The sequence below is a fragment of the Dendrobates tinctorius genome, unplaced genomic scaffold, assembly GCF_039654945.1.
Source record: "Dendrobates tinctorius isolate UK_male_01 unplaced genomic scaffold, ASM3965494v1 ptg000036l, whole genome shotgun sequence".
Classification (NCBI taxonomy): Eukaryota; Metazoa; Chordata; class Amphibia; order Anura; family Dendrobatidae; genus Dendrobates; species Dendrobates tinctorius.
In genome coordinates, this window is record NW_027361704.1 from 8659080 (window position 1) to 8681741 (window position 22662).

General features: G+C 42.5%; 1 protein-coding gene across 5 annotated transcripts in view; it reads left to right on the top strand.

Moving 5' to 3' along the window:
• The window catches only part of RUFY1 (RUN and FYVE domain containing 1), a 573324-nt gene that overhangs the window by 238614 nt on the left and 312048 nt on the right, over positions 1–22662 (top strand). For all 5 annotated transcript variants that reach the window (XM_073573702.1, XM_073573703.1, XM_073573706.1 and 2 more), the window contains one exon: positions 8513–8582. In XM_073573702.1, coding sequence (XP_073429803.1) covers positions 8513–8582 — 70 coding nt within the window. The remainder of the gene's footprint in view (positions 1–8512; positions 8583–22662) is intronic.

The window sequence follows — 22662 nt, forward strand, 5'->3', positions numbered from 1 at the left end:
TAAAACATGGCTATAGTTAAAAAAGGTGAGTCCTCAAGGGGTATTAGAACCTGGCTCATAAAATGCAAATGGAAGGTATTAGTCCACTAGACCATTAAGCTTGACTGTGGTGGTGTGAAGAATAAATTGAGGGGTTGTTTGTCACTTTATTTAGAGAAAAAAAAAAAAAATATATATAAGTAAAGGTCAAAAATGGTAAAGAATAAAAACAATGAGATTTAATCACAAACATAGAAAATACAACAATAAGAGTCAATATAGAAAAGAAAAAATAAAATTATGTAAAAGTACAAAAAATATGAAACAGAGTGCTAAGGATCACGAGGTTGAAACATGGCTATAGTTAAAAAAGGTGAGTCCTCAAGGGGTATTAGAACCTGGCTCATGAAGTGCAAGTGCAGACTATGAAGTGCAAATGTAAGGTATTAGTCCACTAGACCATTAAGCTTGACTGTGGTGGTGTGAAGAATAAATCCTTTCCCCCTTTTCTATCAAATAAAAGCATCATTGATAATATTGAGGCCATAGGGACCAATTGTCTTTAATTTATAAATCCAATAGACCTCTTTTCTATTCAGTGCTTGGGTTCTATTGGAAACGTGTTCAGGGATGTGTTCTATAGGAAAAATGATAGCTTTAGAAAAATCTCTTTGGTGAAATAAATCAAAGTGACGTGACAAACCGTGTTTTTGGTACCCAGTTTTAGTGTTGTGTCTATGAGAGTTCATTCTACAGTGAAGAGGTTGTGTGGTTCTGCCAACATACAGTTTAGGACAAGGACAAAGGATGACATAGATGACAAAGGAAGACACACAGGACAGGTGGTTGGTGATGGTGAATTTTTCTAAGGTGAATGGATGTGAAAAGATGAATGTATTATGAGCAATATTACTGCATAGGCTGCACCTGGGTTTCAGGCATCTGAAAATGCCTGGTGTCAAGCCTGTGCAGTTATCAGGAGTACACTGGGTCAATCTGCTAGGGGCCAGATGGTTTTTTAGTGATCTGGCCTTCCTAAAAGTGACAGTAGGTCTATCAGGCTGAACTTTATTGAGTATTGGATCTTTTTTGATAATATACCAGAGGTCACCCAACATATTTTTTATCTCTTTATGTTGGGAGTTATAAGTAGTGATAAAGTTGGCCTGATAGTTATCATGTGCATCCTTTTCTTTAGATCTCTCACTTAAAAGAGTTTGCTGATTAAAATTTTTAAAAACATTATTAAAAGTAGAATGAACCAATTGGGAGGGGTATTTTTGAGCAAGGAATCTTCCCTTGAGGACCTCAGCTTGATTATTAAAATCCTCGTCCTCTGTGCAATTCTTTCTGATTCTCTGAAATTGATTATGAGGGATGTTAAAAAGCCATTTGGAATAGTGGCTACTCTTAAAATGGACATAACTATTGGAGTCAACTTTCTAAAAAAAGGTTTTGGTGTGAATTTTGGAATTTTTTATAAAAAAAGTGATATCAAGAAAGTCCATCTGGGTATTACTAATGTGGGGGGTAAATTCCAAACCCCATGTGTTATTTTGTATAGAAGAAATAAAAGCATCAACTGAAACGTGACTGGTGTCCAGGATTAAGAATAAATCATCAATGTATCTTCTATATAAAACAATACCCTCTAAAAATGAATCGATAGTAATAAAAGCATTCTCAAAGACCCCCATAAAAAGATTAGCATAAGTTGGCGCGACCCGTGATCCCATAGCGGTGCCTCTGATCTGATGATAAAAATCCCCCAAGAAAGTAAAAAAATTATTATGTAAAATAAAATCCATCCCATTAAAAATAAATTCCTTTTGAGGGTCAGACAGTCGACTGTCAGTTAAAAGAAATTTTTTAAAACAGCTCAAACCCAGTTGGTGATCAATGTTGGAATACAAAGCAGATACGTCAAAAGAAATAAAAACATAAGAATCTTTCCAAGGTGTGTTATTAGTTAAATTGATCAGTTGTGTAGAATCCTTTAAAAAACTAGGGAGCTGTGAGACATGAGGCTGCATGATTCTATCTATGTAAAATGATAGATTACTGGTGAGGGAGTCAATACCCGAAATAATGGGTCTTCCTGGTGGATTAATAGTATTTTTGTGTATTTTGGGTAAATGGTACAGGAAGGGAGTGGAGGGGTTCTTGACTGTTAAAAACTTTTTTTCATGGTCATTAAGAACCCCAGAATCATGCGCCTTTTTAATAAAATCATTGTAAAAAACAGTGGCTTGGGGGATGGGGTCCTGGGTAATGGGTGAATAAAATTTTTTGTCAGATAAAATTCTAAAAGCCTCGTTCACATAGTCAGTTTTATCTTGAATCACTATCCCTCCACCTTTGTCTGCAGATTTGATCACGATATTAGTGTTTTTCTCTAATTTTTCCAGTGCCACACGTTCTTTAGAATTTTATCTGACAAATTTTATTCACCCATTACCCAGGACCCCATCCCCCAAGCCACTGTTTTTTACAATAATTTTATTAAAAAGGCGCATGATTCTGGGGTTCTTAATGACCATGAAAAAAAGTTTTTAACAGTCAAGAACCCCTCCACTCCCTTCCTGTACCATTTACCCAAAATACACAAGAATACTATTAATCCACCAGGAAGACCCATTATTTCGGGTATTGACTCCCTCACCAGTAATCTATCATTTTACATAGAATCATGCAGCCTCATGTCTCACAGCTCCCTAGTTTTTTAAAGGATTCTACACAACTGATCAATTTAACTAATAACACACCTTGGAAAGATTCTTATGTTTTTATTTCTTTTGACGTATCTGCTTTGTATTCCAACATTGATCACCAACTGGGTTTGAGCTGTTTTAAAAAATTTCTTTTAACTGACAGTCGACTGTCTGACCCTCAAAAGGAATTTATTTTTAATGGGATGGATTTTATTTTACATAATAATTTTTTTACTTTCTTGGGGGATTTTTATCATCAGATCAGAGGCACCGCTATGGGATCACGGGTCGCGCCAACTTATGCTAATCTTTTTATGGGGGTCTTTGAGAATGCTTTTATTACTATCGATTCATTTTTAGAGGGTATTGTTTTATATAGAAGATACATTGATGATTTATTCTTAATCCTGGACACCAGTCACGTTTCAGTTGATGCTTTTATTTCTTCTATACAAAATAACACATGGGGTTTGGAATTTACCCCCCACATTAGTAATACCCAGATGGACTTTCTTGATATCACTTTTTTTATAAAAAATTCCAAAATTCACACCAAAACCTTTTTTAAGAAAGTTGACTCCAATAGTTATGTCCATTTTAAGAGTAGCCACTATTCCAAATGGCTTTTTAACATCCCTCATAATCAATTTCAGAGAATCAGAAAGAATTGCACAGAGGACGAGGATTTTAATAATCAAGCTGAGGTCCTCAAGGGAAGATTCCTTGCTCAAAAATACCCCTCCCAATTGGTTCATTCTACTTTTAATAATGTTTTTAAAAATCTTAATCAGCAAACTCTTTTAAGTGAGAGATCTAAAGAAAAGGATGCACATGATAACTATCAGGCCAACTTTATCACTACTTATAACTCCCAACATAAAGAGATAAAAAATATGTTGGGTGACCTCTGGTATATTATCAAAAAAGATCCAATACTCAATAAAGTTCAGCCTGATAGACCTACTGTCACTTTTAGGAAGGCCAGATCACTAAAAAACCATCTGGCCCCTAGCAGATTGACCCAGTGTACTCCTGATAACTGCACTGGCTTGACACCAGGCATTTTCAGATGCCTGAAACCCAGGTGCAGCCTATGCAGTAATATTGCTCATAATACATTCATCTTTTCACATCCATTCACCTTAGAAAAATTCACCATCACCAACCACCTGTCCTGTGTGTCTTCCTTTGTCATCTATGTCATCCTTTGTCCTTGTCCTAAACTGTATGTTGGCAGAACCACACAACCCCTTCACTGTAGGATGAACTCTCATAGACACAACACTAAAACTGGGTACCAAAAACACGGTTTGTCACGTCACTTTGATTTATTTCACCAAAGAGATTTTTCTAAAGCTATCATTTTTCCTATAGAACACATCCCTGAACACGTTTCCAATAGAACCCAAGCACTGAATAGAAAAGAGGTCTATTGGATTTATAAATTAAAGACAATTGGTCCCTATGGCCTCAATATTATCAATGATGCTTTTATTTGATAGAAAAGGGGGAAAGGATTTATTCTTCACACCACCACAGTCAAGCTTAATGGTCTAGTGGACTAATACCTTACATTTGCACTTCATAGTCTGCACTTGCACTTCATGAGCCAGGTTCTAATACCCCTTGAGGACTCACCTTTTTTAACTATAGCCATGTTTCAACCTCGTGATCCTTAGCACTCTGTTTCATATTTTTTGTACTTTTACATAATTTTATTTTTTCTTTTCTATATTGACTCTTATTGTTGTATTTTCTATGTTTGTGATTAAATCTCATTGTTTTTATTCTTTACCATTTTTGACCTTTACTTATATTTTTTTTTTTTTTTCTCTAAATAAAGTGACAAACAACCCCTCAATTTATTCTTCACACCACCACAGTCAAGCTTAATGGTCTAGTGGACTAATACCTTCCATTTGCATTTTATGAGCCAGGTTCTAATACCCCTTGAGGACTCACCTTTTTTAACTATAGCCATGTTTTAACCCCGTGATCCATAGCACTCTGTTTTATATTTTAATTTTTTGTACTTTTACATATTTTTATTTTTTCCTTTTCTATATATACTTTTATTGTTGTGTTTTTTATGCTTGTAATAAAGTTTCATTGTTTGTTTTTTTTTTTTTCTCTTTGACCTTTGCTGATTCTGTTTGACCCTGTATTGGCGCCTTTTTTCTCTATAAGTATGTTTCACTGTCTTCCAATGTAATCTGCCCTGATGAAGTGAGCCAGCAGGCTCAGGAAACGCGTTGGCTGAATAAAGAACCCTTTACTCTACCAGAAGCAAGCGCAGTTCTTATTGCACTTCCACGTCATTTCTGCAGTTTCTTAATGTGGGAATCTGAATCTAATAATGTCTCATTAAGCGACCATGACCTGGCTGGTCGCGGAAGGGTTTCTATGCCTATGTCAAGAAAAATAGGAGCATGGTCCGATAGTGAGATGGCGTCTATGGTCGCATTTTTGACAAATGAGAGGTTGGTTGTTTGTATCAATATATAGTCAATTCTATGATAGCTACCACACGGATGGGAATAAAAATTGTAGTCTCTGCCCGAAGGAGAGTGTGTCCTCCAGGGGTCTATCAAGTGTAATTCTTGGAAAGAAAGGTGTAGTTTTCTCAGTGCCTTTTGAGAAAGGGTCGACTTGCCCGTGGAAGTATCCAAAGATGGATTAAGTGGTACATTAAAATATCCCCCCATCAGCAATAAACCCTAAGTAAATAGTTTTAAGGTATTCATTGTCTTGCACAGCCATCCAATCTGATTCTTGTTTGGGGCATATAAGTTACATAGGGTAACTTTGGTATTGGCAATAAGGCCCTTCAGTATAATATACCTTCCTTCAGAATCTGAAAGGCAATCATGCAAGACAAAAGGAACATTTTTTTTAATAGCAATACTCACTCCTCTAGATGCCGACCCACCTGTACTATAATACCAGGTCGGGTAACGAGATCTGGACATGTCTGGTACTCTCCCCGCTTTAAAATGTGTCTCCTGTAGAAAGATCACACTAGCCTTTTTTGCATGCAGAAGGTTCAATACCTGATTTCTCTTACACGGGGAGCGTAGCCCCTTTACATTATACGGAGCCACTACTATAGTGGCAAATTTTTCCTTGTCACCCATAATAAATTAGATGTAGCAAAAGAAAAAATAAATGATAAAGTGTCCCATGCCGACAGACCACAAAAAATACAAAATGCAAGGTAAAATAACAGTAACCAATAGATAACAATAACCAACTACCTGCTTGCGGCAGGAGCAGGGGGTCCAACATGCCCCCCATGACAGAGCAGGGAATCACATCCCCAACACACGAGTAGCACATGTTAGCTTATACGGCAGTTAAATGAAAGCATCAACACCTAGGCAGGTGCCAATCAAGGCAAACTAAAGTGATCCAAAACATTGCAAAGTTAAACCAAAACTACTGGGTCCAAATGCAAGAAAATATGACTAGACCGAATAAAACAAAATTATGGGGGGCATCTCTTTTCTTGCCCCAGATTTCCCTCGCTTAGGGGGCATGCGTCTCTTCACTGAGGCCCAATCCCCCTGACCTCCTGTATAAGCGTTGATAGGAGGAGGTGTGCGAAGATCCATATCCAAAGGTAACCATGAAGGAATATCAATAGAAGCAATGTCAAAAGTGTCCCATATTTTGCTTAAGTCTTCGGGACTTCTCACTGTTACTTGTTTGCCATCCCCATTTACCGATATTCCAAGCGGAAACAGCCATTTATAGAGAATTTTACGCGAGCGTAGTATTTCCAATAAGGGTCTCAGGATTCTTCTCTTTGCAAGGGTCGACGGCGCAATGTCCTTGTAGAGTTGGATAGCAGATCCTTTGTAGGCGAGATTTTTAACATCCCTTGAAGCAGACAAAATAACATTGGTGTCCACATAACTCAACAAGCCACAGATCACATCCCTCGGGGGTTCAGAGGGCTTTGGCTTGGGTCTGAGCGATCTATGGACCCTCTCAATTACAATTTGGTCGCATTTTTCTTGTGGGATTTTCTTGCGGGATTAGGAGAGCAAAGATTTCTTTTGTGGATTTTTCCAGTATTTCTGCAGAGACACTTTCAGGAAATCCTTTAATCCTTATATTTTTTCTGCGACTTCTGTTCTCTTGATCTTCCAAGGCCAGAAGAGCGTTAAGCTGTGCTCTGTGGTAGTCCAAATGGTCCCTCATGGCATTAGAGTGGCTAATGAGAGAGGACTGAGATGATTCAAGGGACTCCACTCTGTTACCAATATGTGACAGATCTGCTCTCATACCAGATATCTCTGTAACCAAAGGTTTTAATGCTTGGGTCAGAAGTTTTTTAAATACTGATCTAGAGAACTTCCCAGAGTCTGAGTGGGTAATGTCGCTGCCTGAGACATCTTCAATTGAGTCCAAGTCCTCGACCCGTTCCTCTACCTCAGCATTTGTATGTAGCTTTTTTGGTGTGGGCCTAGCCGACCCAGGTTTATTTTTCAAAAATTTCTCCATTTCGCTTTGCCTGCCTTGATGTACCCTAGTATCCAGCGGTTTTGCACGCTCTTTATTAGATTTGACCATAATGTTGAATTAAAGCGTGCATTTAAATCACTCCTCGTGCATTCAGGGAAAGTCTATTAATGCATGTTCATAGGTGAAGATATCCTCATGCGTCTTAAAAGGTGGAGCGCTGGCATTAGTAATTAAGGCCCTGATATGGTGCCCTATATATAGAGTTTCTCACTGCTGTGGTATGGGATCAGGCCGGTCTTAGCGTCTCTGGAAAGGGGGAGCAGTACCCCCAAACCCCCAGTCACTATATACAGCAGGAGCGCCCGTCCCAGTCACCAGGAGCACCCAGCACTGCGGCCACCCTCTGATCACCAGCCAGGCTCCTGCGACCAGCTCACCTCCCTCTCCTCCGGTAAGCAGACCTTCTCCTTCCTTTCTTTAACGGTCAGCGGTCTCTCCTCCAGCATAGGCCGCGGCCCTCCACCCCCTCCAACGGCTCTCCGCAGTCTTCTGGCCCACGCAGCTCAGGAAGAAGCAGGAAGACGCAGCAAAGATGGCGCCTGTCCACCTTCGGCGCCAAGGCCCGTTCCCCGCGACCGCTCTCCTCTCAGAGAGCCGCGGTTCCCTCCACGCAGTCCTCCACCACTCTCTCCTGGTCCAGCTCTCTCCGGGGGGCACACAGACACCCCCGTTGGGGTCAGAACAGGGCTCACTTCGTGGCTGGCAGCGGGAGCAACAGCACAACACGTCCTCCCCACAAGCGATCCAGACCACGCCCCCCCCGGACCTGCCTGTTTTGTTCCTTGGTCTTCATGATGCTCTCTGTGCTTCAAACAGAACCCGCAGACTATCACAGAGTAGGTGCATTTATACGGAGACTTGATTACACACAGGTGCATTATATTTATCATCATTAGTCGTTTAGGACTACATTGGATCATTCAGAGATCCACAATGAACTTATGGAGTGAGTTTTCTGCACTGAAAGTAAAGGGGCCAAATAATATTGCACTCCCCACTTTTCAGTTTTTGAATTTCCACAAAAATTTAAAGTAACCAATAAATTTCGTTCAACTTCACAAATGTGTCCCACTTGTTGTTGATTCTTCACCAAAAATTTACATTTGGTATCTTTATGTTTGAAGCACGATATGTGGGAAAAGGTTGAAAAGTGCCAGGGGACCGAATACTTTTGCAAGGCACTGTAAATGTCTTTTTAAGCAGCACTTAGTTATAAATTTTGCCACCAATAATTGTTTTTACAGCATAAGAATTGACTGTCAATGATTAATAATAACTACATTTATATGTTTTAGTTGCACTGTTGGAGATCTTCAATCAAAAATTGAGCTTTTGGAGAAGACAAATTCAAAGTTAAATGACGAGGTTTGTCCTAATTCTTTTTAGACTGATTTTTAACTGCTTCCCAACATTGAGGTCATTTGGGTGCAGATATGGGGCAGGCTCTGAAGCTTAGCCTGCTCTATACATGGTGGTTGTTGATGGTTTATTCCAGTGTTGCCTGCCGTTGACAGCAGCTTTCAGAGGTAGCTTTAATCAATTCTGTTAAATACTGCTGTCGGTGACTGTATTTGTTTAAGTGGCTAATCACCCGCCTTTTCCTAATCCAAAACAAAGACTATTTGTATATATTAATTTACATATTGATGAGGAAACCTGTATGAAAAGTTTTAGGAGAAACTTAAAAGGTTTCACTCGTTTGGCCCGTTTTGATCAAATCAGGGAATCTATCAAATAGAGGCCAGGGTACACAACCAGAGTCTGTTTGCTAGTCTGAATCTCAGATGCCCAGTCACAAGTTTTAATTGCAACAACAGAGATAAGGGAGTAGCTTTACATTACCTAAGAAGGTAATAATACACAAATGTCCAATTTGTAAGAAGCGATGGCACTTCAAATAAACATTTAGAGCAAAAATTCAGACTTGGATCCTTTTTAGCTGAAGGAAGAGACCCATCTGGTAGATTCAAAATAATAGTCTTTAATTCCAATTATTTAAAAAATATATTAAAATGCATAAAAATATCACAGAATGCCCAGTACGGGGAACCAATTCCAATCTTGTTCAGGGATGTATAAAATATTATTAGATGTAATTATTAACAAAACAAAAGTAAATATAAGTGCGATCTAGATGAATAATTAGTGCCTAGTGACCTTGCAATAAATGCTAATGTAGAAATGTAGTTTTGAAAATTGTGTCATTTAGATGTTTCAGCTTTTTGACATTCCCAAGGCTTTGCAAATGCAGTCTATGCCAAGCAAAATTGGATACACAAGTTTTGTAGAAACCTCAGCAGTAAAGTTATTTCCAACATCCTGGAGAGCAAACCACAGGTCTTCTGTGGATGTATGCTTGAACAAATACTTCTGACTTGACATGAAGATTATGATTTTGTGGGACTTTGTTATTATTTCCAGGACTGCTTGCTCTTCTTTACACTGAAGATGGTTCTTTTTTTTCAAACTCTTTTTATTCGTTTTAAACAGTATATATCAAACCAATGACATGTCATAGAATCCATGTCAAGTTGTCTTTTCCATTCTGTTCAATATGACATTATTGTCAAAACAATAAACTTGTCCAAACTTTACCTATTCTGCAATCCCTCCCCTTAACCCCCACCTCTCTTCGTGCATCCATAAAAATCTAGATTTTATGGAATTGGGATATGTCCATCAATACATTTAAGGAGATACCATCTGGTGTCCTTCAACTGAGCTCTCAGTCTATCTTTAATAGCCCATGATAATGTAGGAATAAGAAAAGACCAAGTCGTGAGAAACTTCCCTGTTAGACTCTGTCAGTTAATGTTTCCAACCAATCCATTTTGAATAGGAACATTATTTTTGTCTGTATTAGTGACTGGGATGGTAGATTAGGGTTCAGCCAATGGTGTAATATGCTCTTCCTAACTGCCAAAGCCCATATTACCAAAATTGCTTTTATATGCTTGGTCACAGATTGCTGAGATTCCCCTAGCATTTTGAAGATTGCCCATTGCGGTGTAAGTGGGAATGTAATATAAAAGGTAGTCTGTAGTTCTAGATATATCCTATTCCACAGATCTTGTATTCTTAGAGAACTCCACAGGTGATGGAGGATGTCTGTGTTGTGTGTTCCACATTTTGAGCATGTATACAATGTTGTCGGTGTCATTTTGGCATGCATTGACGAAGTGACGTATGCCCTATGGAGAATCAATAAAGCCATGTCCGTGTAACTACTATAGGGAATAAATTTCTTCTGTGACATCGTAGCATCCAAAAAGTCCCCAACTTCAAACCCTGTGCAAAAAAAACCCTGTTTGGGAGAGAAGAACAGACAATTTGCGGCGCCCTAAGTGCGTAAACACAATATTGTAGTCTTTAAAGGGTGCACAATTTTATGCACTCACCTGATAGAAGACTAATATAGCTTTAGATTATGTATCCTCAAAAATCCTTCCTTTTGGGATACTTCCCAGAAGACAGGGCTTGCAGCTTGCCTCGGGTGGATCCAAGTGAAAGAGCCAGGTTTAGGCTCACACAGGATGAGTAAATCAAGAAAGGCACATCCAGCCCATAAACGGCAGCGCTTCCCAGGACTCGCATCCAAAGGTGATATTCCATATTTTTTTATTTCATAAGTTAAAAAAGAGATACAACGCGTTTCGGATACAGTGTATATCCTCCTTCAGGTATCATAAAAACAGTACAAATCCTAATAGTCTAAAATTCAGTTAGTCACAGAAATAGAGCAAAAAACGGCTTTTTAAAACAGTCTCTCAAGGCATCTACTAATTAAACATAACAAAATTTTTAACATAAAAGTAACTCCAGTGAAGAAGATACCCTCTGGTTTGCAAATAGGAATGCTCTTTTAAACCGGAAAGAAACGTTTTGGATATATCGTCTCGGAACATTATATCCAAATGGATTGAATGATATCATAGAGAGAGTTTGAACGTTGCCTTTTTTTTTATCTCCCTGGGTTTTTTTTTTCCTTTTGGGGTTTTTTTTTTTTTTTTTTTTCCCCGTCTTGCATCTATGTTGTCAAGGTTGGATCAATCAGTGGGTGTGTTCCTGAACTTGGTCCACACCCCAAATCAAGTTTCTGAGACTGGGATAACAGGTTGCTACTATATATAAGTGTAACTGAATTTTGTACTATTAGTTTTTATGATACCTGAAGATGGATATACACTGTATCCGAAACGCGTTGTATCTCTTTTTTAACCTATGAAATAAAAAATATGGAATATCATCTTTGGATGTGAGCCCTGGGAAGCGCTGCCGTTTATGGGCTGGATGTGCCTTTCTTGATTTAACTTCAAACCCTGGGATATCTCACCCATCTAGAAGGCCCAGTGTCACTCTCCTCCCAAGACCAACGTTGACGTAGTATGGAGTATATTTTGCTCGTTGAAGCATTCTGCAACCTCAAGGTTTTAAGAAAGACCTCCTTGTTATTCATCTTAGCGGTGTCTTTCCTACCACTAGTATATTTTTGGGCTAGGCTACGTGCCTGAAGGAAGAGGAACGGCCTGTACCTAAAAAAAGGAAAGTGCTGTGTCATTGTTTCAAAAGATAGGGGGAAATTTTGATCCAACATGTCAGCCTCCATGGTGCATCCCTGTTTTGCCAAGGTTACATAATGTTCAGGTTGACAATTATTCATAAATTTAGGGTTGCCTAGAAATGGCTGAAAGGGAAACAGATCTCTTGTCCCTTCACAAATTTTTCTCCCTCTTCTCCATGTCAAAATAGTTTGCCACAAAACAGAGTGCTCCCTAATATCAGAGAGCTTATCGTTACCCAGATGGATCAGAGCGGTTAGTGACACCTGAGGACTCAACTGTTGCTCCAACTGTATGTTGGCAAAATGAGAGACCCCGCAAATCCAATCTACAATGTACCTAAAGTTAGTTGCCAGATTGCATCTACCAGTATCCAGAAAATTAATTCCTCCCTCTTTTGGGCAATTGTAGCTTGAGCAATCTTATATGCGTTCTTCCCTTCTCACCCCATATGAACCTCCTAAATGCTGCATTTAATTGTTTAATATCTGGTTGTGACAATAGTAGCAGGAGAGCTTCGAATAAGTATAGCAACTTTGGAATGATGATTTTATTCAAATAGCATCTACCTGAAAAGGATAGTGCAAAATGTCTCCATGAGTTTAAAAGACCCAATTATCAACGCTATATGTGGTCTAAAGTTAGTTTTATATAACTTTGAAGGTTCTGCCGGGAGTCGAATGCCCAAATACTTAATGGATTGCTCACTCCAGTGGAATGGGAACACTGCATCTTTTATCCTTCCCGATCGGAACAGCGCTAGAGCCTCCGACTTATTATAGTTTACCTTTAAGCCAGAATTTCCTCCAAATAAGTCCAGGATCCTTATAATGGCTGGGATGACTTTAGCCGGGTTAGCAATAAACGACAATGTCATCAGCAAAGGCTAGTGATTTAACTGATGTGCTTCCCATTATAATTCTTTGGAAAGCAGGTAAATTTTGAAGGGTTCTGAGGATGGGGTCCAATGCTAGGTTGAATAATAATGGGGATAGTGTGCAGCTTTGTCTCATACCTCGTTGTATTTGAAAGGGTTTGGAAAATGTATTGTTTATGTAGAGTCTGGATGTGGAGTTTTTATATATTCACTTGACAGCCTCGCAGAACCATGGACCAAAATTGCGAGTTTCTAGCAATTTATGCAAGTAGAGCCAAGATACTCAGTCAAAGGCCTTGTCTGCATTAAGGCTGACCACAATGCTTTTCTTGTGTCCATGCATTCTGCTAGAGGATGTCACCCCTGTCGCTGTCCTGATATTATACGTGATAGATTTTCTGTGGATAAATCCCGTTTGGTGCGGCGATATTGGATCAGGAATCATCTGTTGGAATCTATTTGCCAACATTTTTGCAAAGATTTTAAAGTCGGAGTTGAGTAACGAGACTGGTCTATACCCTTCGACCTGCAGGAGGTCTTTACCCGGTTTGGGAAACAATAATATTAGCCTCATTAAACCGGTCAGGAAATTTACCATCTCTTACTATTCCATTGAACACCTCACATAGGTGTGCGCCTACTGCAGCGGCTAATATTTTTTTAATGCTCATTACCAATTCCATCCGGTCCAGGAGCTTTAGATATACTTAGAGTATTAATGGTTTGCACCACCTCTATTGGAGTGATGGATGTGTTAAGAGCTATTATTTGCTCTTCTGTGAGTGTAGGGGTAACGTCGCTCCGGGAAAAGAACGAGCCACCGTCGAGTCCCTTTACACCCTTCTCATATAAAGAGCTAAAAAAAAGTCTTTTTAGATGTTGTCTGGCCACTTTTTTTGTGAATCCTATTTATCCTAGTTTGTGTTCTAAAGGGTTTAGTAAGGGATGCTAGCAACAGTCCTGGTTTGTTACCCCATTTAAAATAGTTATGCTTTTGGTAGTCTAAATTATGCATTGCCCTTTCGTGTGCCAATGTGTCCGCTACTTCTTTCGCCTCCAAGAATTTTTGATTGTTAATGGGAGTATTGTTGGATTTAAAGTTCTTATATGTTAGTGTCAGCAACCTTTATGTTTCTATGGTGTTTTCCATTAATTTCTTGCTTTTTATTACTTACTAGCTGTAGAGCCCGGCGCTGCCCGGGCATAGTAACTAACTACGGTTAGTTATAACAAATTTATGATTATATTAATGTAAATCCCTCAGCGCTCTGATTCTCACCCCATGCTTCTATTAAAGGGATAATTGGTATGGAAGTCAAGGCAAATCCACTCAGCGCTCTAGTTCTGACGCCAGGCCTCTCTTTAAGGGATCCCTGTATGGAAGTTAGGACCGTTCCACTCAGCGTTCTGGTTCTGACCCCAGGCTGATGGGATGATATGGGATATTAGGGGTAGTAGTAAGGTGGCTCTGGCTGATGGGACGATGTGGGATATTAGGGGTAGTAGTCTGGTAGCTCTGGCTGACGGAATGATGTTGGATATTATAGTGAATGTGGCTATGCGGAGAGGGCGGGGCTCTACACTCAGTTTTACATGAATATATCTACAGTATATTTTATATATATATTATATAGATATATTAATGTAAAGCTGAGGGTAGAGCCCCGCCCTCTCAGCATAGCCACATTCACTATAATATATATATATATAGTGAATGTGGCTATGCTGAGAGGGCGGGGCTCTACCCTCAGCTTTACATTAATATATATATATAGATATATTAATGTAAAGCTGAGTGTAGAGCCCCGCCCTCTCCGCATAGCCACATTCACTATAATATCCAACATCATTCCGTCAGCCAGAGCTACCAGACTACTACCCCTAATATCCCACATCGTCCCATCAGCCAGAGCCACCTTACTACTACCCCTAATATCCCACATCATCCCATCAGCCAGAGCCACCGGACTACTACCCCTAATATCCCACATCATCCCATCAGCCTGGGGTCAGAACCAGAACGCTGCGTGGAACGGTCCTAACTTCCATACAGGGATCCCTTAAAGAGAGGCCTGGCGTCAGAACTAGAGCGCTGAGTGGATTTGCCTTGACTTCCATACCAATTATCCCTTTAGTAGAAGCATGGGGTGAGAATCAGAGCACTGAGGGATTTACCCTAACTTCCATACCAGAGATCCCTTTAAGAGGGGCCTGGGGTCAGTACCAAAGTGCAGAGTGGATTTGCCCTCACTTCCATACTGGGAATCCCTTTAAGAGAGCCTGGGGTCATAACCAAAGCACTGAGTGGATTTGCCCTGACTTGCATACCAATGATCCCTTTAATAGAACCCTGGGATCAGAATCAGTGCGCTGAGGGATTTGCCCTAACTTCCATAGAGAAGATCCCTTTAAGAGAGTCTGGGGTCATTACCAGAACATTTGAAGGCAATTGCCTTGACTTCCATACCGGGGAACCCTTTAAGAGAGGCCTGGGGTCAGAACCAAAGCACTGGATGGATTTGCCCTGACTTCCATACCGGAGATCCCTTTAAGAAAGGCCTGGGTCAGTACCAAAGCGCAGAGTGGATTTGCCGTAACTTCCATACCAATAATCCCTTTATGAGACCCTGGGGTCAGAACCACAGCGCTGGATGGATTTGCTCTGACTTCATACCAATGATCCCTTTAAGAGGGAAGATGTGCCTATGGGATACAGGATACGTGATGGGTATATTGGAACGGGAGGGGGGATTCATTTGTCATGTGCTCTCTGCTTCTTTCTGGGGGGCAGACAATCGCTGGGAGCTTATGTTCCCAGGGATGTTAGATTTCTCCCACCATGTCAGTGTCTGCTGAGGTGTTGTCAAGTGGGAAAACTTGCTCATAGCAACCAATCACAGCTCAGCTTCTTTTAACCAGCTCTGGAGAAATGAGAGATGCTTAGTGATTGGTTGGTCATACATACATACATACATACATACATACATACATACATACATACATACATTCATTCATTCATTCATTCATTCATTCATTCATTTTTATATATCGAGATGTAGGAGACAATTTGTCCCCTTATCACAGCCTTGGAGGCTGCCTAAATAAGGTAGCATTTTGACTCTTCTCCAGATTTGTTATTCTTACAAGTGTCCTAAGAGGTTTGCAGGAATGCTCTGAAGTCATATGATTTATATAAAATATGCGGGAAATCTCCAACTTCTGTCCCTCTTCATTGGGCTCACCAAGCGGGATCTAAAAGTTACAGGTGCATGATCTGATATTTGGATATTCAAAATATCTGATTGGAGCACCAGTTGCAGCATAGATGTCCCCAGCAACCATCAGTCCAATCTAGCATGGGAATCGTGTACGTGAGAGTAATATGAATAATCCCTCTCTATGGGGTGTTGCAGTCTCCATATGTTATTCAATCCCAGATCATCCAATAGTGACTGTATATAACCGCTCTGTGATGACTGGTGTAAGGTGTGGGGGTTGGACCTATCCAATAGCACATCATGGGCCTCATTGAAGTCCCCCCTACTATTAAATTGTACGATTCGCAGCCAGGTATGCTTGCCATTAATTGCGCCTGAAATTGAGGATCAAAAACAATAGGTGCATACACACTGACCAAACAGTAAGTAACCTCTTCTATGTTAGCTTTAACCAACAGAAATCTTCCTTGAGGATCTGGCACAACATTGAATATATCATGGTTAATACCTTTGTTAAAGAGAATAGCTGCTCCCCTTTGTTTTTTGACCTAAGAGGCCTCCGCTCATACCGTATATTTATTGCTAAGGAAAAAAGGATGGTTATTCTTTACCCAATGCGTTTCCTGTAAAAAAGAATATGGAAGTTTGCAAGTTGTAAATGGTTCAGGACTTTCTTCCTTTTTGCAGGGGAGTTAAGCCCATTTAGGTTCCAAGAACACCAATAAAGAGATTATGTTATGGATACCTCTGAGTTGGCTGTATCCACCATTAACCTATGCCTGAGTGTGGAAACAGCCATGAAATTATCAATATTTGTATGCAAGTTGCCCACTCATCCCAGCGAGTAAATGTTGGAGCTGCTAAAACCTGTAAGCTGTATAGGAGCATGCAGAGACCCTCCCCCTCCCTTGTTGAACAATACTTCTTCCCACAAACTATCATAACTTGAAAAAAATAAAAACAACCATAACATAACGGTAATGCAAAACATGTGAAAATAGCCACTTCCTTTAAAATTCAGTGACGTCATAGAAATGTGTAAGCATGGTGACCCGCATGTTCAAGTGTCACACAGATCTTGAGGTGATGACTGGATCTCGGAATGTAGATAGTGGGCATTTGTTGGATCATCAAAGCCCAATTCTTTCTGGATGTGGTAAAACGTAGGACAGCTGGGTATTGTAGTCCAAACCGAATGTTGTTATCCACCAGGATTTTGCATGCTGGGCTGAATACTTTACGTTTCGCTGCTAGGGCCACAGAATAGTCCATAAAAAGTAGGAGCTTGTTGTTGTTATAGGATAACTTCCGTTTCTTCCTGAAGGCTGAAAGTATTCGTAGCTTGTCTTGAAAGTCCAGGACCCTAAAGATGACCAGTCTGCGGTCTGTCTTTCTCGTCATTCCTTGGTGGACCCACATGGTGGGCTCTCTCAATCCTAATTTCCCCTGAAGCTCGGTTTAAATTCAATGATTTTGGAAACCATTCTGATGTGATGTTAATGAGATCAGATGATGGTACCGACTCTGGAAGGCCCAACAGCCTTAAATTATTGCGATGAGATCTATTTTCTAGGTCATCGACCTTGTCCAATAGAAAAGAAGTCTCTCTTTTTCTTTGGCCTCTAGTCTTCCTGTGATGTCCTTTACAGCGTCCTCCAGATCAGAAACTCCTCCGCCTCCGTGAGATGTGAACCCTGTGTATTGACTTGTGACACTATTACCTCCAGCGAAGCCTGGAAAGCCACCAGCCGGTTGTCAATCTCTGGCATTAGGCGGTCCATTATAGCTTGGGCTGTGGGTTGCCTCTGCTGTTATCACTTACCAGCGCCTTCTTTGGGGAGGAATTTCTCACACACTCATGTGCCAGCTCAGGGAGTTTCCCAGCCTGTCTCACTAGTGTCCCAAACTATCTTCAATCAGAGGACCCTCAGGGCCCATTCAGTCTGAATCATCCAGCCTTTATCTATTCCAGTACTGCTCCCTCACATTTCAGGAGGGGGGAATGGCGCCTGCACAATGCCGACTCGCATCCAGCACTCACATGGTTGTCCTGGCTTCCGTTTTCCTCCCGCCTTTCATGTCGCCGCCAGGCACCCACAGATGGAGACCGATCCGGTCCTCAGCCCCTGTTCTCTTCTCAAGACCTGGTGAGTAGCGTGGTCCTTGGCGTTCTCGCTGCCTCCTCTGGAGTTCTGCTGTTTTGTATGGTGCTGCCTGCGCCTATCTGCCCCGGGGTCTCTGGAGAGTTGGGTCTGTTAGTGGAGGCCCTTGTCTGGTCCTTATCCCGGCTTTTTAATTACCCAGTTAAGGGGATGGAGAGGGATTTTTCTCCATAGCCAGGGAGCTCTGTTTGAATACAGCCATTCCTTGGCTCCACCTCCCGGAAGTCTCCTGAAGATAGTTCTTAATGACATTGGCTGCATGTTTAGGATTGTTTTCTACTTTTGAAGCCAGTCAGATGCCTTCTTGATGGTGTTACATGATGAGTAAATATCAGCCTGTATTTCTTAGCAGTGAGGACATCAAGAAATGGTTAACGTTGAGGACCATAGACGCATTAACCAAGGAAACTTGGTGCAGAAGATGAGACAGTCCATGCTTACTTCCCTTGGATTTTCTTATTTCAAATCCGTGTCATCAGCATAGAACTGGTAGCAACCAATGGAGACCCAGCTACACACATCTCCTGTTTGGAAAAGTCTGTTCATGAATCGTCTTCATTGAAGAATTGTGGCAAAAAACAATATTTTTGACATGGAAACAAGGCCAAGTAGCTCAACTGTGTACAAAAACATTGGAACTGGGGAACAGAATAATTACAGCATGTGCTGTAGACTGATACACCAAAATATGAAATACTTGGCTATAACAGAAGCCACAGCCACTTTGTTCAACGAAGGGCTGGAGAGCATTACAATAATGTGTGTCTGTAGGCAACAGTGAACTGTGGTGGAAGTTACTTGCAAGTTTGGGGCTGCATTTCAGCAAGTCAGTTTTGAGATTTGGTGTGTTAGATGTTTTCAATACTGATTTCTCAGTACAGGTAGATGCTTTTAATATCATGCCATGTCATCAAGGAAATGTTTTACACGCTCCAAATTTATTTTGCGTCAGGACGACTCCAAACATACAGCCAATGACATGAATAAATCTCTTCGTCATAAAGAAAAACAATGAGTCCTGGGAGTGATGATATGGCCCTCACAGAGCTCTGATCCGAACATCGAGTCTCTCTGATTACCTAGACAGAAGGATCTGCTCAAGTTATTTGGAACATTCTCCCTGATGAGTTCCTTTAAAAACTGTGTGCAAGTTTACCTAGAAAATTTGTGGCTTTTGATGTGATTTTTGAAGGGGATGATGGTCACACCAAATATTGATTTGATTTTAGATTTCTCAATTGTTCAATCAGTAAACATCTTATTTCTTTATCGCCTTATTGGGGGACACAGATTACCATGGGTGTATGCTGCTGCTGCTGCTAGGAGGCTGACACTATGCAAAAACAAGAAAATTAGCTCCTCCCCGGCAGTATACACCCACCGACAGGCACCAAGCACCTCAGTTTGTGCTTAGTGTCTGTAGGAGGCGGACCGGGATCTCCCCAGATCCGCAGTTTTAATCCAATTTTCCTTTCAGGTTTAGTTTGAACTTTTTAATTTTCTCCCTCTTTTGTCTTTTAGGTTTTTTCCATTGGGAAACAGGGTATAGTTATCACCCTGATTTCCTATATCATGCGGCTGAGCGAGCAGTGTGGTGTCACCCACATCGCAACTCTCAGTACCGCAGGCAGGAATTTTCCCTATCACCTTCCGGTGATAAGGGTTGCGGACAGGTGGCTGGTCCTTGCCGAATCCCCCTCCTCACCCCTTTCTCGGGACAGGGCTGAGAGGAAGACGGCGATCGTAGGTGTTCCAAGCCGTTTTCTGCAGGATGCGGGTACAGAGGACTCCTTCCCCTCCCAGCGGCCTGCCGTTTCCCCGTGGGCCCCTGTGGTCATCCTCTTCAGGGACGTAAGGTAAGTGCCTGTACGTTCCCTCCGGCCCCGCATAAGCTTCAGTGACATGGGAGAAGAAGGGACCTTGTTGGTTTCAGGTCCACAGATTTGAATCTCCCGCCCTTTCTGCCTCCCGCGCGCTCACACAGCCGCTTGTGTTCCTCCACTTTCCCTGCTCTAGTCAGGGAGTCTCGGGGGATCTCCTCACTCACCGCAGCATCGCAAACGGCAGGACCGGGTCAGATTGCCATCCTTAGCGCGGTATGTCGGGCATGGGGCTGCGGCGCCGTCAGGGTGGGAGGCACTTTCACTTTCACTTTCCCCTCAGCGCGGGGAATTCCTCTGCTCTCCCTCCTCCCTTCCTGAGCGCGCTCCTTTCAGCGCGCCTTTTCTAGCCCATCACAGGGCTTCTTTCTCTTTTGGATGCCAGCCCCCCTCTTCTGCCATGCCCTCTCCGTCGCTATTAACCAGTCGCGGCGCAGCCGCTAAGCTCCGCCTCCATCTTCCAGCACAAGGATTTCCTGATGCCTGAATCACTCCTTCCTGCGCTGTTTGGGGGACACTTCGGCGTTTCTTCTGCTGCTCGCACAGAATCTCGGTAGGCTCGGCTCTGAGGCAAGGATTAGCTCTCCTCGGCAGTTATTCCCTAATTTCTGCGGCCATTCAGTGCAGTTTACTTATGCCCAACCCTTCAGGGGATCTCTGCTTCAGGCCCACCGCTACCTTTTACGCCTGTGCGCGCTGTAAAAAGAAGTGGGCATCGGGTCGGTCGTCCCCATTCTGCCCCCCCTGCAGTCCTTCAGATATGTCAGCATCTCAGGAACGCACAGAGTCCCGGGCGGAGGGCGCTCTTCCCTCCTCTCTCCCCCCGGAGTGGGCCGTTACAATGTCAGTCTGTTTCTGACTTGACAAAAGTATCACAGTCGCTGGTCCAGGTCTTAGAACGATTGCCTCAGCTATCCTCGGCCACCTCTGCCCCGACCGCCTCTCGGGGTGAGTCGTCCACACCTGACCGCGACCTTCAGAGAGACAGACAGGGAAGGACTTCTAGGAAGCGGGCTCTGTCCACTTCGTCCTCGAGCTCGCAGGGCCCTTCCGCTCCCAGGCCTCCTTCTCCTTCCTCGGATGACAACCTTCAGTCAGGCGATGATTCTCAATCGGAAGCTAGTTCAGAGGGGAACAGCGTTTCTAAAACGCGGGACATGATCGATAGTCTTATTGCAGCTATCTTCCAAACACTAAAAATTAAACAGGATGAGGCTCCACCTCAGGAATGCTCGGTTCTCCTTAAACGAGCCAGACCTCCGTCTCGAACCTTTCCCAATCACAACGATTTCGATACTACCTTATCCAAACACTGGGAGCGCCCTGAGCAACGTTTCTCAGGCCGCAAGTACTTGGACGTTCTGTACCCCTTTGACGCAGAACTGCTCTCAAAGTGGTCCAAGGCTCCCGAGGTGGATCCTCCAGTTTCCCGGATAGCCTCAAAAACGGTGCTCTCTCTGCCAGACTGGGCATCGCTCAAAGATCCTACTGACAGGCAGATTGAATCTCTGGCTAAGTCTATCTTTGAGGCAGCTGGCGCCTCTCTCTGCCCTATTTTCGCATCCGCCTGGGTGGCGAAAGTCATTTCCGCTTGGGCAAAAATTCTTCGCAGAGGCATCTTAGCGTCAGCTCCTCAAGACGAATTGGCGGATCTGGCAGATCAGATTAACCATGCGGGTAAATACCTTTTGGCCGCCTCCTTGGAAGCGGCCGGCTGCGTAGCAAGGGCTAACAGCAACATAGTAGCTGTACGCCGAGTCCTCTAGCTAAAGTCATGGAATGCGGACACTACTTCAAAAAAATCGCTTACCAATCTGCCATTCCATGGCTCTAGACTCTTTGGAGCAAAGCTGGATCAGATAATTTCCGATGCCACTGGAGGTAAAAGTACTTCGCTTCCCCAATCTCGACCAAAACGTCTTTTCAACAGAAAGGGTTTTCGACCATTCAGGCCCTTTCGTCCCTTCTCTGCCACAGAGAGCCACTCAACAGGATCGGCCGGCCGCCACCAGGGAGCGGGATCAGAGGAAACCTGCCTACAAACCCGCTCCTCGCTGGAGATCTAGAGGACAATATTCCAGATCTGCAGGAGCCAATTCCGGCAGATTTTCGTCTAAGTGACGGGTCAACCCCACCTGGAATTTCTTCCAGGGTGGGAGGCAGACTTTCCTTTTTCGCGGATGCTTGGCTGTCCGTTGTCGACGACGCTTGGGTCAGAGAACTCGTCGCATCCGGATACAAGATCGAATTTGCTTCACTCCCGAACAGACTGTTTTTCCGGTTTTGGTCTCCGCGACAGCGGGCCCAGATTCCGGGTTTTCTGCAGGCCATTTCCTCCCTTCTTTCCGCCGGAGTCATTGTTCCCGTTCCCTCAGACGAACGGTTTTCCGGGTTCTACTCCAATCTCTTTGTAGTCCCGAAGAAAGACGGCTCTCTTCGTCCTATTCTGGACCTCAAATTGCTCAATCGCCACGTGAAGATTCTTCATTTCAAGATGGAGTCTCTTCGGTCGGTGGTTGCTTCCATGGAGCCCGGGGAATTCCTCTGCTCGGTGGACATTCGGGATGCCTATCTGCACATTCCAATTTGTGTGCAGCATCAGAAGTATCTTCGATTTGCGTTTCAGGGAGACCACTTTCAGTTCACAGCTCTTCCTTTCGGCCTAGCTTCAGCGCCCCGTGTTTTCACGAAGGTGATGGCGACCGTCATGGCCATCCTTCGCTCCAGAGGGATCCTCATCATCCCTTAT